This window comes from Lupinus angustifolius, chromosome LG07 (assembly GCF_001865875.1).
Source record: "Lupinus angustifolius cultivar Tanjil chromosome LG07, LupAngTanjil_v1.0, whole genome shotgun sequence".
NCBI lineage: Eukaryota > Viridiplantae > Streptophyta > Magnoliopsida > Fabales > Fabaceae > Lupinus > Lupinus angustifolius.
The window spans coordinates 852,827-865,297 of NC_032015.1; the positions used below are offsets into that span (position 1 = coordinate 852,827).

General features: G+C 34.6%; 2 protein-coding genes and 1 pseudogene across 3 annotated transcripts; all 3 read left to right on the plus strand.

Annotated features, from left to right (window-relative positions):
- On the plus strand, positions 301-10,289 carry LOC109351490 (phosphatidylinositol/phosphatidylcholine transfer protein SFH6-like). Of its 2 annotated transcripts, XM_019592939.1 has the most exons (15): positions 301-542; positions 939-1,230; positions 1,322-1,421; positions 1,516-1,782; positions 1,863-1,940; positions 2,073-2,174; positions 2,268-2,317; positions 2,474-2,573; positions 2,676-2,773; positions 2,887-3,001; positions 3,307-3,445; positions 3,718-4,121; positions 4,660-4,738; positions 4,845-5,013; positions 10,278-10,289. In XM_019592939.1, exons 1-14 carry the CDS (start codon positions 509-511, stop codon positions 4,994-4,996), a joined length of 2,010 nt encoding a protein of 669 aa, XP_019448484.1. In that variant the 5' UTR covers positions 301-508; the 3' UTR covers positions 4,997-5,013; positions 10,278-10,289. The 2 variants fall into 2 exon arrangements, with proteins under 2 accessions (XP_019448484.1, XP_019448485.1); XM_019592940.1 differs by lacking the exon at positions 10,278-10,289 and having other exon boundaries at positions 302-542; positions 2,676-2,777; positions 2,888-3,001; positions 4,660-4,734; positions 4,837-4,924.
- Positions 7,247-8,886, plus strand: LOC109351494 (40S ribosomal protein S25-4-like). The gene is made up of 4 exons (XM_019592942.1): positions 7,247-7,355; positions 7,433-7,507; positions 7,667-7,801; positions 8,578-8,886. The coding sequence occupies exons 1-4, from the start codon at positions 7,263-7,265 to the stop codon at positions 8,689-8,691; spliced, it is 417 nt and encodes a 138-aa protein (XP_019448487.1). The 5' UTR covers positions 7,247-7,262; the 3' UTR covers positions 8,692-8,886.
- Positions 10,386-11,588, plus strand: LOC109351493 (annotated as a pseudogene).

Here is a 12,471-nt window from a genome sequence, read left to right on the forward strand (position 1 = left end):
GTAAATCTTCGTACTGTCAACCCATATATATTATACTCATTTGGTTTGTAGTGAAGTAAGATTTTCACATGGATATATGGTATAAAACTTTTTTAGACTATTGAGGCATTAGTCAATATTGATTTTTAATAGCTACTAACACTTAAATTATTTATTATTAATAATAAAATAATAATATATAAAATAGTAGAATTGAAGATTTTTTTTCCACTCAAAGTTTTGTAAAGAGAAGTAGATTAAATAAAATAATAATATAATGGTTTGGCAGAATAGTTGACTATTTGTTGACTGAGATTGATTGATAAATAAGAGAGAGAGAAGAACACTGTGATATTATTATTCATTCATTCTTCTCGATATACACAACATTCTTTCTTTTGCTTCAGCTACTACACACTACTACGCCACGCGTCATTCTCATCTTTCAATTGTTAGGGTTTTTTCAACATTCATTCTGGTTTTCCTCACACATTAATCATCCTTCTTGTATGTTATAATAATCTTCTGGATGTCCAATCAATTCGATCGTTTCGCCATACCTTGTTAGTTTCTTTTCTTCAATTATTCCATTTTCAATTTTTGTCAATTTTGTTTGCTTCTTGTAATTGCAATTTCAGTCGATATATGGTTTCTTATCAATCATTATTTATATTAAGGGAAATGAAAATTTGCAAATTTTGGGGTTCCCACATTGTATAGATCAAGACAAGATAATTCAGTATACCCAATAATTTAAGGGGGTTGGGGTTTAGGTTTTTGAGCCAAGATTGATTCTTGTTTAAATTGTTTGATTATTTTCACTTGGAAAAATACAATGGCTTCATTTTCTGAGCCAAGAGTATTTATTTATTCACTTTAATAACAAATATTTTGTAAGTTTTGAGATTTACCTAGTCCACTGATTTTTTTGTTTGTTCTTTTAAATCTGATTTTGTTAGGCTTTGATGGGGATGTGAAAAAGGAAAGGAGATTTGATTTTGAGAACGATGAGGATGAAAGGAGGAATAAAATTGGGAATCTAAAAAAGAAAGCCATCAATGCATCTTCCAAATTCAAGCATTCTCTAAAGAATAAGAACTCCAGGAGGAAGAGTGATGGTCGTGTTTGCTCCATTTCCATCGAGGATGTTCGGGATGTCGAGGAGCTGCAGGCTGTTGATGCATTTCGCCAGTCATTGATTTTGGATGAATTGCTTCCAGAAAAACATGATGATTACCATATGATGTTAAGGTGCTCTGCTTTAGGTTTAAATCACTTTTAAGATCTGGGCTCAACCAATGGTCTCCTAACTCTATTTTCTTAATTTATATACATGTTACAGATTTCTGAAAGCAAGGAAGTTTGACATTGAAAAAGCAAAGCATATGTGGGCTGATATGCTACAATGGAGGAAAGATTTTGGTGCCGACACTATTATGGAGGTGAATGACCATGAAGTTTAGATTTTTCACTTAGCTTCTTTACATTTAAATGTGTGACAAGATTAACAGTTTTGATTTATCCCTGCATCATCAGGATTTTGAGTTCAAAGAAATAGATGAAGTTGTAAAGCATTATCCGCAAGGCTATCATGGTGTTGATAAGGAGGGCAGGCCTGTTTACATTGAAAGACTTGGAAAAGTTGATCCAAACAAACTGATGCAAGCTACCACTTTGGATAGATATGTAAAATACCATGTACAGGAGTTTGAGAAAACTTTTGCGACAAAGTTTCCTGCTTGTACAATAGCTGCCAAAAAGCACATAGATTCAAGCACCACAATCTTAGATGTTCAAGGCGTGGTATGCTGCTATTAATTGTTCCTAATTGCATTGCCTGCTAATTTCTTTAACACAAAATATACTATTATGTCAACTTTTAGGGCCTTAAAAACTTTTCAAAGACTGCCCGGGAACTGCTTATGCGAATACAGAAGATTGATGGTGACAATTACCCTGAGGTGAGCAATCTCAGTTTCTGCTTAATTTTGTTATGGTCCTTAATTTGACTTCATCAGTTTTCGAAAATTTAAAGATACCATATACTATGGTCTCAATGATTAGTGATTTGTGTTTTTTTATTAACGATACAGACGCTGTCCCAAATGTTTCTCATAAATGGTGGCCCTGGATTTAGGTTGCTTTGGAACACTGTCAAGTCTTTTCTTGATCCCAAAACAGCTTCAAAGATTCATGTATGTAATAATGTACTCTAGCTATCTAAGGCTCTTTTCATGGTAGTTTAAGGCTGTTGATGTTGCTTGTGCTTATTTGGAAATATTATGTAGTTTCTCGGAACCAAGTACCAAAGCAAACTGCTTGAAATAATTGATGCCAGGTACCTATATGGCTTTTTCTTACATGTTTGTATTTCTCTGTATGATAGAAGCCCTTTTTTATTTTATTTATTTATTATCAACCTATGTATTTCACTGCCTATTTGCATTATCCTTTAGAATGCCTAATATATTTTTTTTGTGCACGCTTAATGAAGTGAGTTGCCAGAATTTCTGGGAGGCACCTGCACTTGTGCGGATCATGGAGGTTGTCTAAGATCTGATAAAGGGCCATGGAAAAACCCTGAAATATTGAAGGTCATATGCTGACCTCACTTATCTTTTGATAGGTTCCACAGGTTTTCTACTATAACAATCTTACAATATGCTGACAGTTAATTGCTTGCGGACATTGTGCAGATGATCATGAGTGATGAAGCACGGCGCCCAAGGCAGGTAGTAAAAGTTCAAAACAGTGATGGAAAGGTTATTGCATATGCCAAACCAGGACACCCGATCATGGTACTTCTTTGTATGGAATATTAGTTACTGCTTGAACTATGTGGAGGGAAATTGGATGCCTTTGCCTCTTTGTTGTGTAACTTCATTGATTCTATCACTTTTTTTTGCAGGGAAAAGGCAGTGATACATCCACAGCTGAATCAGGGTCCGAAGTTGAAGATATAGCTTCTCCAAAAGCAGCGCATAATTACTCGCACCTTAAGTTGACCCCAGTTCACGAGGAAGTACGTATTGACCTTTTCATCTGTTTACTCATTGTTTTCATTAAATGGCAGAGGTTTCAATTGTTTGATTGTAGGCCTTTTGTGAAACCCTTCTTTATAAATTGAACGGCAACAAAATTTTCTTTCATCATTCTTATTCTGTGAGTTTAATAATGTGTATCAATTTCAGTGTACAACCACTATTTACAATATTTAAGGATACCATGGGGATGATCATAATATAATGCTCATCAAGAAGGCTTTCTGTATGATTTGCTATTGTCTATCCCAAACACAAGTTTTTAACGTTTTATCCTCTTTGTCAGGCTAAGGTAGTTGGAAAGTCAAGCTATGCTGCTAGCGGTAACCTATCTGGGGATGATGAATATGTTCCAATGGTGGACAAAGCTGTTGATGCTGTTTGGACGAAGCAAGCTCCACTCCAGTGGTCTCACGCTTCAAAAGGTTAACAAGTTTATCCTATCATTTATAGTAGATATACCATTCTAGGAAGAATTGATCCTTGATATATTATTTGTGCTTTGTCATTGCTTTAAGTGCAAAAGACTTTTATGTAAGGGCCTGATGGGTTTTGATAGGGATATAAATAAGTACACCAGTATTGGTCCTGTTCCTAAAAAAATAACATTTGGGAGGCTTGGCACTTTGCTTGGTTTCTTGATTTGAATTGTTTGATATAATTTGTCCTGGAAAAACTAAGTTGAAATCCATTTCAGCAGCACCTCCCCCTCTTGACACTCCAAAATCTCCAGAAGGGATTCGAGCTCGGATTTGGATCGCCCTGACTGTCTTCTTTTTGTCTCTATTTACTCTCTTTGGTTCATTCACTAGCCGTGTGACCAAAAAGCTTCCTGCAGAGTCATCTAATGATTGTCAGGGCACTTTAGAGCCAACTTCTGATGCAACAAACAAGGATGATGTGCATCCTGCTTCACCTACTCCAGCACATACTGAGGAAAATCCCCATTCCTCCATGATGAAAAGGTTATGCGAGCTTGAAGAGAAGGTTGACACACTCAAATCTAAGCCACCTGAAATGCCTTACGAGAAAGCGGAACTGCTAAATGCTGCCGTCTGCCGGGTGGATGGTTTGGAAGCAGAGTTAATTGCAACTAAAAAGGTAAGGTGTTTTTTTTAAGAAACCACAGTCAAGAGGATATGCTCTTTATACTCTTATGGAGTGGCATGTCTATTGCACTGAGGAGTTTTCATTTCTTCTTTTCTTATTTCCTATTGTACTTTTAAGTTTTAAATATAAAACTAAATACATCCCTAGCTCCTGTTAGCCTGCTTTTTTATGTCCCTATTTTCATCCCCACCAAAGGTGGTGTATCTTATGTGTTCGTTAGTAAACAAGTGTGTTTATTTGTGATCAGGCTTATATTTTCAACAAATACTAATAATTTTGCAGAAGCTTTTTGTTTTAGATGTCCATTTCTTTATAATTTCTCTGGTGAAATATCTGAAATTCTGAATTGCCTGTTGCAGTTGCCTATTACATCTCTTAATCCATGCTGTTCCTTTTTTGTTCTATTTATGTTTGTGTGCATTTCCTAAAAGTCGGATAATGGTGCGGAGATGTAATGATTACATAATTTCTCATTGTTTCCTTACATGAGTAATACTCTTACATTTGCTGTTTCTGGATTGTACATTAGGCTCTCTATGAGGCATTAATAAGGCAAGAAGAGCTGCTTGCTTATATTGATAGCCAAGAAGAAGCTAGATCACGAGTAAGTTGTCTCATTTATCTTTTGAAAACAGTTAAAACCTTGAAGGAGCATTTTTCAGATTTCTGATATTTTCATTTCCTTCATTTTGCTTATTGTTAACAGAAGAGGAGGAAGAAGTTTTTTTGCTGGTGAGTTTTTGCTGATAGACTCTGGAGGAGTGTTTGTGAGGAGTGTTGACCTTGCATCTGATGTAAACTCTGAACAAAGTTTTATAATTATACTGATTAAATTTCATGAAGAATTACTTCAAATGTTTGTATAGCCAATATAGCTTCTTTTGTTGTGTTTGGTATGGTTGCCTTTGTTTTGGAATAGTGTTTATTCTTGTGAACCCTTCCATGACTTGCATTGATATTTAATGTATTTGGGGAATTGGCGAGAGGAACAAAGAAGGTGAAAACTACAGAGATAATATTTGATTCAACAAAACTGAAACTCAGCAAGATGTATGGATTTTAGGGGAACAGAAAAACCCTTACAGAAGATGTAATTTCTGTAAGAGATGAAAACTGTATATGTGAATGAATGGGATACTTTAGGGGAAAAAAGATTTTTATTGGAATATTATTTATTATACTTCAAATTCCTTTAGGACTTAAAAGGGTGAACAAAGAGGCTGTTATTTTTCTGCTTTTGTTTTATATTCATTGGTGCAATGCAAGACATTGTATTTTTGTACTATTAAAAGTACCCCTTCATCTTTTGGGTAAAGGAATTAATTCTGAAGATTGTTCCTCCCAACAAGTATGGCTCACAGAAATTGAACCCTCAATCTTGAGTATCTTGTAGAGCTTTATCTAGTAGGACTTACTATCAATACATTTTTTTTGCATAATCAGCAATATCCTTTATTCTATGGTAATCATTTTGCAGTGCACGACTGCCCATATCCCTCGTAGTAATTGAACATTTGATCTTCAATATAATTAAATTAAATTTAATAGGACTTTATACCATCATGAAGGAAATAAGATGTTTACTAATTAGTGAAAACAAGGGGCTAAATCATGTAAGAATCAACTGATACTCAAAGATGGGCGTAGCAGGATATGTGGATAAATGCTTTCAAAACTCATTAACTTGGAAATTTTGAAGGTTTGAGTCGTGAGGTTGTGGACCATGCATGAGCATGGCATGAAACATTGAGGTTGGGCCTAGTTGAAACAAAAAAAAAATATGAGTAGGATCTGAATGTCACACTCCTTAAAATACTATATAATGGAGATTATTTAGTGTGTCTAGTTCTTATTTTTCTTGGAAAATTATGGTATATAATTGTGGGAGGATTTCGGTGTAAATGATGTTAGCTTGTTGAATCGTAGATCTACTTATAGTTGTTGTGGCCACCTCCTTTGATATCATTTGATTTTTTCTATTTGGTTCCAAAAAGGAATAGAGTTACTTGATTAAGTCAAATCCAAGTCACCCCACAATTTTAACGTGCGTTTTTACTAATACGTGTTATGTTATATATTTCAAGGCAATTTTAACTTGGTGATCTTGATTAATTTTCTTGGGGAGAAAGTTGTTGCTTATTGTACAATAGCGACTGCAGGATTATTCTTCAGGATCCATTCACCCATCTAAGAGGACAGAGATGGTTTGGGACAGAGAATGTAGCATCGTTGAGTACCCCATCACATATAGGTGTGCAACAGTGGAATAGTGGAAGCTAAGCTATGTGAAAAGCGCAACAAAACACTTGTTGTATATTGAAGCAAGCTTCATGTTATAATCTAGAAGCTGTGGAAGATTCAATAAGCTACTGGCATAACAGTTATATAATAAGTGACACCATCTGGTTGAACTTAATCAAGTCTATGCAGAACAAGTTTTATTAGATTGCTGCCTATAGCTGTTCTTAGTTATTAAGAACACAATATTATATGTTTACAAGGTCCATTTGCAAGTTGAATTTTGGAGGGGAAAAAAGAGAAACATAATAAAAAATAATGTTAAGTTGGGATAGTTGGTCAACCCTGTTAGACACAATGTTTCTTAACCCTATATATAGATTTATCCTTTTGTTCTATATCTACATTAGAACAAGTACTAAGATAGTGAAGAACTGAAGATACAATACAGTGAGTTGAAAAACAACACCTCAATCCTTATGCTCACTTGGAATGCAAAAAATATATAAATGCATGGGAGATTTAGGTCAGGTTAATTTATTTTCATCGACATGTTGTTGTAACCTTTTTACATATAATATTTGTCATTCATGTATATTAATCTTATTTAAAGAATTAATATTAAATATTATACATCCTTAAATAATAATATAAAAAGTATATTTAAATAATATCTTTGAAGTAGCTAAACTCCTTAACTCAGCTTTATCACTTTGTATAAAAAAAATTAGTTAGGAGGAGTAAAAATCTTTAAGAAAACAATAATAATGATAAATATATAATTATCATCTGGCGCAACTTAGCAAACCCAACAACATTAAAGACTTCAACCCAATGGGCCTACGCTGGGCCCAAAACGACGTCGCTTCTGGGTTTCGTTTATCACCCATAAAAATGGCTCTAGGGTTTCTCCTTCTCTATAATCTGCTGCTACATTCTTGCGCTTGCGCCTCTTCCTCAAACCCTTTCTTCAGAAATCATCTCATGGTTCGTTTCTCTGCAAAGCTTTCTTTCTTTTTCATTCATTCCCAATTCTCTTTTCTCTAAATGGTTTTTCATTTCAGGCTCCAAAGAAGGAAAAAGCTCCACCACCTTCATCCAAACCCGCCAAATCTGGCGGTGGCAAGCAGAAGAAGAAGGTCACGCTTTTTTTCTTCTAAAGTTCAATTCTTTTCTTAAGTTAATCATCATTTGGTCTATTGGGTAATCATGGGGTTTTGGTTTAACATTGATTTGTTTTATATCATATAATGAATTACTGTGTGTGATGTTAAGGTGTGAAATTTATGTATTAACAGAAGTGGAGCAAGGGAAAGCAAAAGGAGAAGGTGAATAACATGGTGCTGTTCGATCAGGCTTCATATGACAAGCTCCTCACTGAAGCACCTAAGTTCAAGCTCATCACTCCTTCCATTCTTTCTGATCGTTTGAGGGTAGCTTTTCTGTCACTGTCTCTTCGTTACTTTCTGTTGTTTTTTGAATCATCTTGTGATTCTTGTCTTGTGATATGGCATTTGATTTGTGTGTTAATGTGGACATGCTGCATTTATCGTGTTATGAGTCATATAACAAGCTTTAGGCTTAGGATTAGTCAAACTGCATTCTTGTTTATGTTTTTGTGCTTTTCCAATGACATTCTTTTTTGTATATTGGTTTCTATTCGTCTTCTTTGTCGTTGTATTGAGATAATTTTCTTAGACATGTGATCACCGGTTTGGCTTTTGGTGGTTGTATCTTCTGAAGCACAAAATTTTAGGATAAGAACAACTGCTATAATGTACATTTGACCTGTTCTTTTGTCTTGGAAAACAGAACTAATGGTTTTGAATTCTGATTTCTTATTTTCACTTTTCTATTTGGATACTCTGACACAAGTTTCTGCTATAATATAATATACATATTTTTTATGCATCTTAAATTGTTGAATTTTGTTTGTGATGGATATTTTCATGCTTGATGTATGTTTTTATATAAGGCTTCATTCCATTTTTAAAATAGATCATTTATAAATGGGTTAAAATTGGTGTTTTTTATCAGCTCGACAATCTCTTGTTGTCAGTGTAACAATTCTTCTAGCAACACTATTATGCTCTCTTTATCTCTGCAATTTGAGTCTGCCTTACCCAATTCATTCAAGAACAACATAATCGGTAATGACTTGAGTAATGATCTACCGAGAATAAAATCATTTTTTGTATGCAATTTACAGGTTAATGGATCACTTGCAAGGAAGGCTATCAGGGACTTGATGGCAAGAGGTTCAATCAGGTTGGTGTCTGCCCACTCAAGTCAGCAGATTTACACCAGAGCTACAAACACCTAAGTGTAGTATTTTGGTAATAGCCTATGGAGTTTTGGATGGATTAGTATTTTCCTTTCAGTTTGAGATGTAATGCTATATTGCAACCATTCTAGTTTCTTTTTTCTATCCTGATAATGTATTTGACTATTTGGCTTCCATGTGTTATTGTTTTTTCAAATTTTGGCAATTTTCTTACCGTCTTAATTTCTTTCGTTGGATTGGTAATGTGTTGGATGCTCTATTTGAAAACCAGTTTAATTGCTGTCCAACTTGTATGGATTATGTTGCTAGCTTTCTATTCGAATTAATATTCTGCCCCAATTAGATGGATTTTTTGAATTTTCATATCAAAGGCGAGGCCACTTTAAGATTATGGGGGAATATTGCACATCCCCCCATCGAAATTTTTGGCAATGAGGTAGGAATAATGGTGCATAGAGATAGCCAAAGTGTGGGAAAGAACCATATTAAAATTATGCCCTATGGTATTGGTGTGATTGAATATGTGCAATATTGAGTTTATTAAAACCAGTATTAACAATTATGGCGTATGGGGGTCTTTTCAAATAAGTGGTAGCAATGGTCTTTTCTCAATATCGATCTGATGATCTATGATCCTAAATTCCCGATGATAAGTGGAATATGTTGCCATGGAAGAAAGAAGTAAGATACTTATTGTTGAAGCTGAACAGTATTATCCCTTGTCATATTGTGATTGCTGAGACCTGCACCTACAAAAATGTACTAGTTATAAATGTCTATATCAAATTTTCCACACGAAAGAAATTGATGTTGTATATTCCAAATGTGAATAAGGAAGTCCTATAGTGTGCAAAAATGGATAAGTTAAAGATGTGGTTAAGATTTTGTGTTAAGATGGACCCATAAACCTAATGCCTTAAACTTAAGGTTTTGAATAAGATGTGGTTGTGAAGTTCTATGCTTCTTTCACTTAGTTCATGAGGAATATCATATCTCATTGATTAAAATCTCTCAACAATTGAAGATGAAGATGGTGAAATAAAAGCTATTTGAGTTTGATCATTACTCAATTCCATTAATTGATAATGATGATGAATGATCCTTCAACAAAACTGAAGTTTCTCTGAGATGGCGTGAAAACTGAAATTGTCAATACAAGTTTCTTTCAGACATTCTTTAGTTTCCTGTTTCTTACATCCATTGTTTTCTAACCCATTTGCAAAGGAAAATTAGAAACTGGTTCATGATTAAAGAGGAGCAAAACTTGACAAAAATATATGTATGTGTTTTCTGATATGAAACAAAAAAATGTAAAAATGGCTGCTGTGTATGCTCCCACCTGGTCGAGTATGATACATATACACAGCCTTATCCACGTAATGGTTGTTTCCTGGAGCTCGAGGTTGAAAAAAGAGAGAAAGGTCCTAAGGAATTATTAAACACCTTCACATGAGGAAAAAAAAACGTAAATGTGTTTGCTTCATACTTACCACATTGTATTGCATATTTCCTTTCCAAGTTCCAAGCATGGAATTTATTGGTAACGTGTTTATGGTCTGTAAACAGACCTTCACCCTTTCATGTTTCATATCTCAACTTGAAGATTCTTCTTGCCCTTGAATTAGCAAACTTAATACCTTTCAAGAATAGAAATAGTTCCTAGACCTCCACACATAGCCTCATAATACAATGCAATCTCAACAAAGTTCGAATTTTTTATATGACCAACCTGCAAAGACACCATCATTTTGGAAAGCTTGGTGAGCAGGGAGCATGAGTAATCAATAGCATTGAAGATCTGAGATTCAATTCAACATGATATAATTGCCTGTCCATTTTGGAACAAACATAAATATTCTACTTGTCTCCTTCAATTCATTTGCTTATGGAGCAGATGCTAATCACAAAAACTCATACTTGACAAAACATTGTGTATTCCATCTCTTCTCCTATAGTTCTCTGTTGTCTTCTCTAACAAGAACAAATGGAAACTAGTGCAAGGAACTCTCTGTAGGTTCGCTGCAACAGTTTTCCATCTGCACCTCACCCTCTTGTATCACAAATTCATGATCATTTGCGGATATTGAAAGATTCTGAAGTCGCCACCGCTTATTTTTCGTCATCTTCCATTAGCCAAAAACTAAATGGGTTGCAGGATTTACATGACTTTGCTGATAAGTTGCTCCAATTGCCAACCACCCAACAGGACTTGGCTTCAGAGTGCAGTGAGAAATGGATTGATGGCCTATTAGAAAGGTCTCTGAGGCTTTTGGGTATTTGCGGAATAGCCCAAGATTATCTCTTGCAATCAAAAGAAAACATGTATGAGATTCGGTCAGCTCTTCGAAGGAAGGGTGCTGACACCGGATTCGCAGTTGAGGGCGGAAAATACTTGGCATCTAGGAAGAAGATGAAGAAGGCAATTCATAAGTCCTTAGCCAATTTGAAAGGAATGAAATTCGAGTCTAACAAAGATAAGGAGGCTTTCTCAGTGTTTAGCATCCTGAAAGATGCAGAAGCTATCACAATGATCCTTAGAATCTTTGTTGGTGTTTATATCTGACCCCAAGGGACAATCAAAGCAGAACAGATGGTCAAGAATCTCCAAGTTGATGCAGCCTGCAAAAGTGACTTGTTGCTCTCGTGAATCAAACTCTAACGAATTTGTAAATGTGGATGAAGCTTTTCGATCTCTCGTCAGTCACAAGTCTGCTGAGAAATTTGACATTCATATGGAAGAATTGGAAATTTGCATTCAGGATCTAGAAGTAAGAGTTGAGCAACTGTCAAGGCAACTCATTAGAACAAGAGTTTCCCTTTTGAACATCCTTAGCCACTAGTTAGAGGGGCAATGTAAATGTTTGGTGTAGATACCCAAAATCAAATTTTGACTCAATTGTAAATATATTTGATTAAAATTTGTTCTGTCAGATAATATTACTTTAGGTTCGAATTATAGCTAATTTTTGTGTTTCTTTTTCTCTTTTTCTAAGTTCTTTGTATCTTTCTGTTCTTGATTTATCTTCCATTTTTTCCTTTTTAAAGAAAAAATGTTCACTTCTATACTCTTAATCGATTTAGGAGTATTTTTATATTACTTTCTCATGTTATTGAATGAAGCAAGTATAAGGTAAAGTAAAGTTGATTGCTATATCTTGAATGAAAGGATAAGGTAAAGATAAGTAACATATTGCATGTCAACTAAGTGGACAACTTCTACTTTAGGTAAAAAATAAGAAACAGATAAGCAAGAGAAAATGTGGGTCCTTTATGCTTTTCCAAGTTCTAGAAATTGTCTAGTTTAAGTTATATAAATAACAAGATTGTAAAAAATAAAGCTATCTGCATTGGAATTATTATGCACGTGGGTGTTCAATCTTCAAAGTCAATGTCAATGATAATGCAGCTTGGTTGATGATTAAACAATAATCAAAACTAAATTCCTTCACATGCTTTCTTGTTTTATGTGATAAAATTCAACGTGATTCTTGTCTTCATATAACTAAATATGGTTGATTATTATTTTTCCTATGATCCTGGAAAAAAACTAAAGAGTAGTTGCTAACAGTACAACTAATATAGTTATTTTCTAACCCAGAAGCTATTCCTATGAGTCCAAGACATAATTTTATACATGCATTCATTGCAATGAAGAAAGACATTGCATTAACATCACTAGGGTCTGGTATGGATCTGAATCTAAATCAGTTAGCCCTCACTGATTCTAGTTAAGGTTTTGATTCCTTTTGTCTCCTAAACTCACAATATATATTGAACTAATATGAATGGAAGTAATCTCTGGGAAAATGGCAGCAACTC

Bases quoted from the DNA above. Each gene is read 5' to 3' on its own strand.
- LOC109351494 (XM_019592942.1), top strand. From the start codon at position 7,263: ATGGCTCTAGGGTTTCTCCTTCTCTATAATCTGCTGCTACATTCTTGC. The intron at 7,356-7,432 runs GTTCGTTTCTCT...TTTTCATTTCAG, and splicing joins TCTTCAGAAATCATCTCATG to GCTCCAAAGAAGGAAAAAGC. The intron at 7,802-8,577 runs GTAGCTTTTCTG...TGCAATTTACAG, and splicing joins TTCTTTCTGATCGTTTGAGG to GTTAATGGATCACTTGCAAG.
- LOC109351490 (XM_019592939.1), top strand. From the start codon at position 509: ATGTCCAATCAATTCGATCGTTTCGCCATACCTT. The intron at 2,774-2,886 runs CATGGTACTTCT...CTTTTTTTTGCA, and splicing joins GCCAAACCAGGACACCCGAT to GGGAAAAGGCAGTGATACAT. The intron at 4,739-4,844 runs GTTGTCTCATTT...ACAGAAGAGGAG, and splicing joins AGAAGCTAGATCACGAGTAA to GAAGAAGTTTTTTTGCTGGT.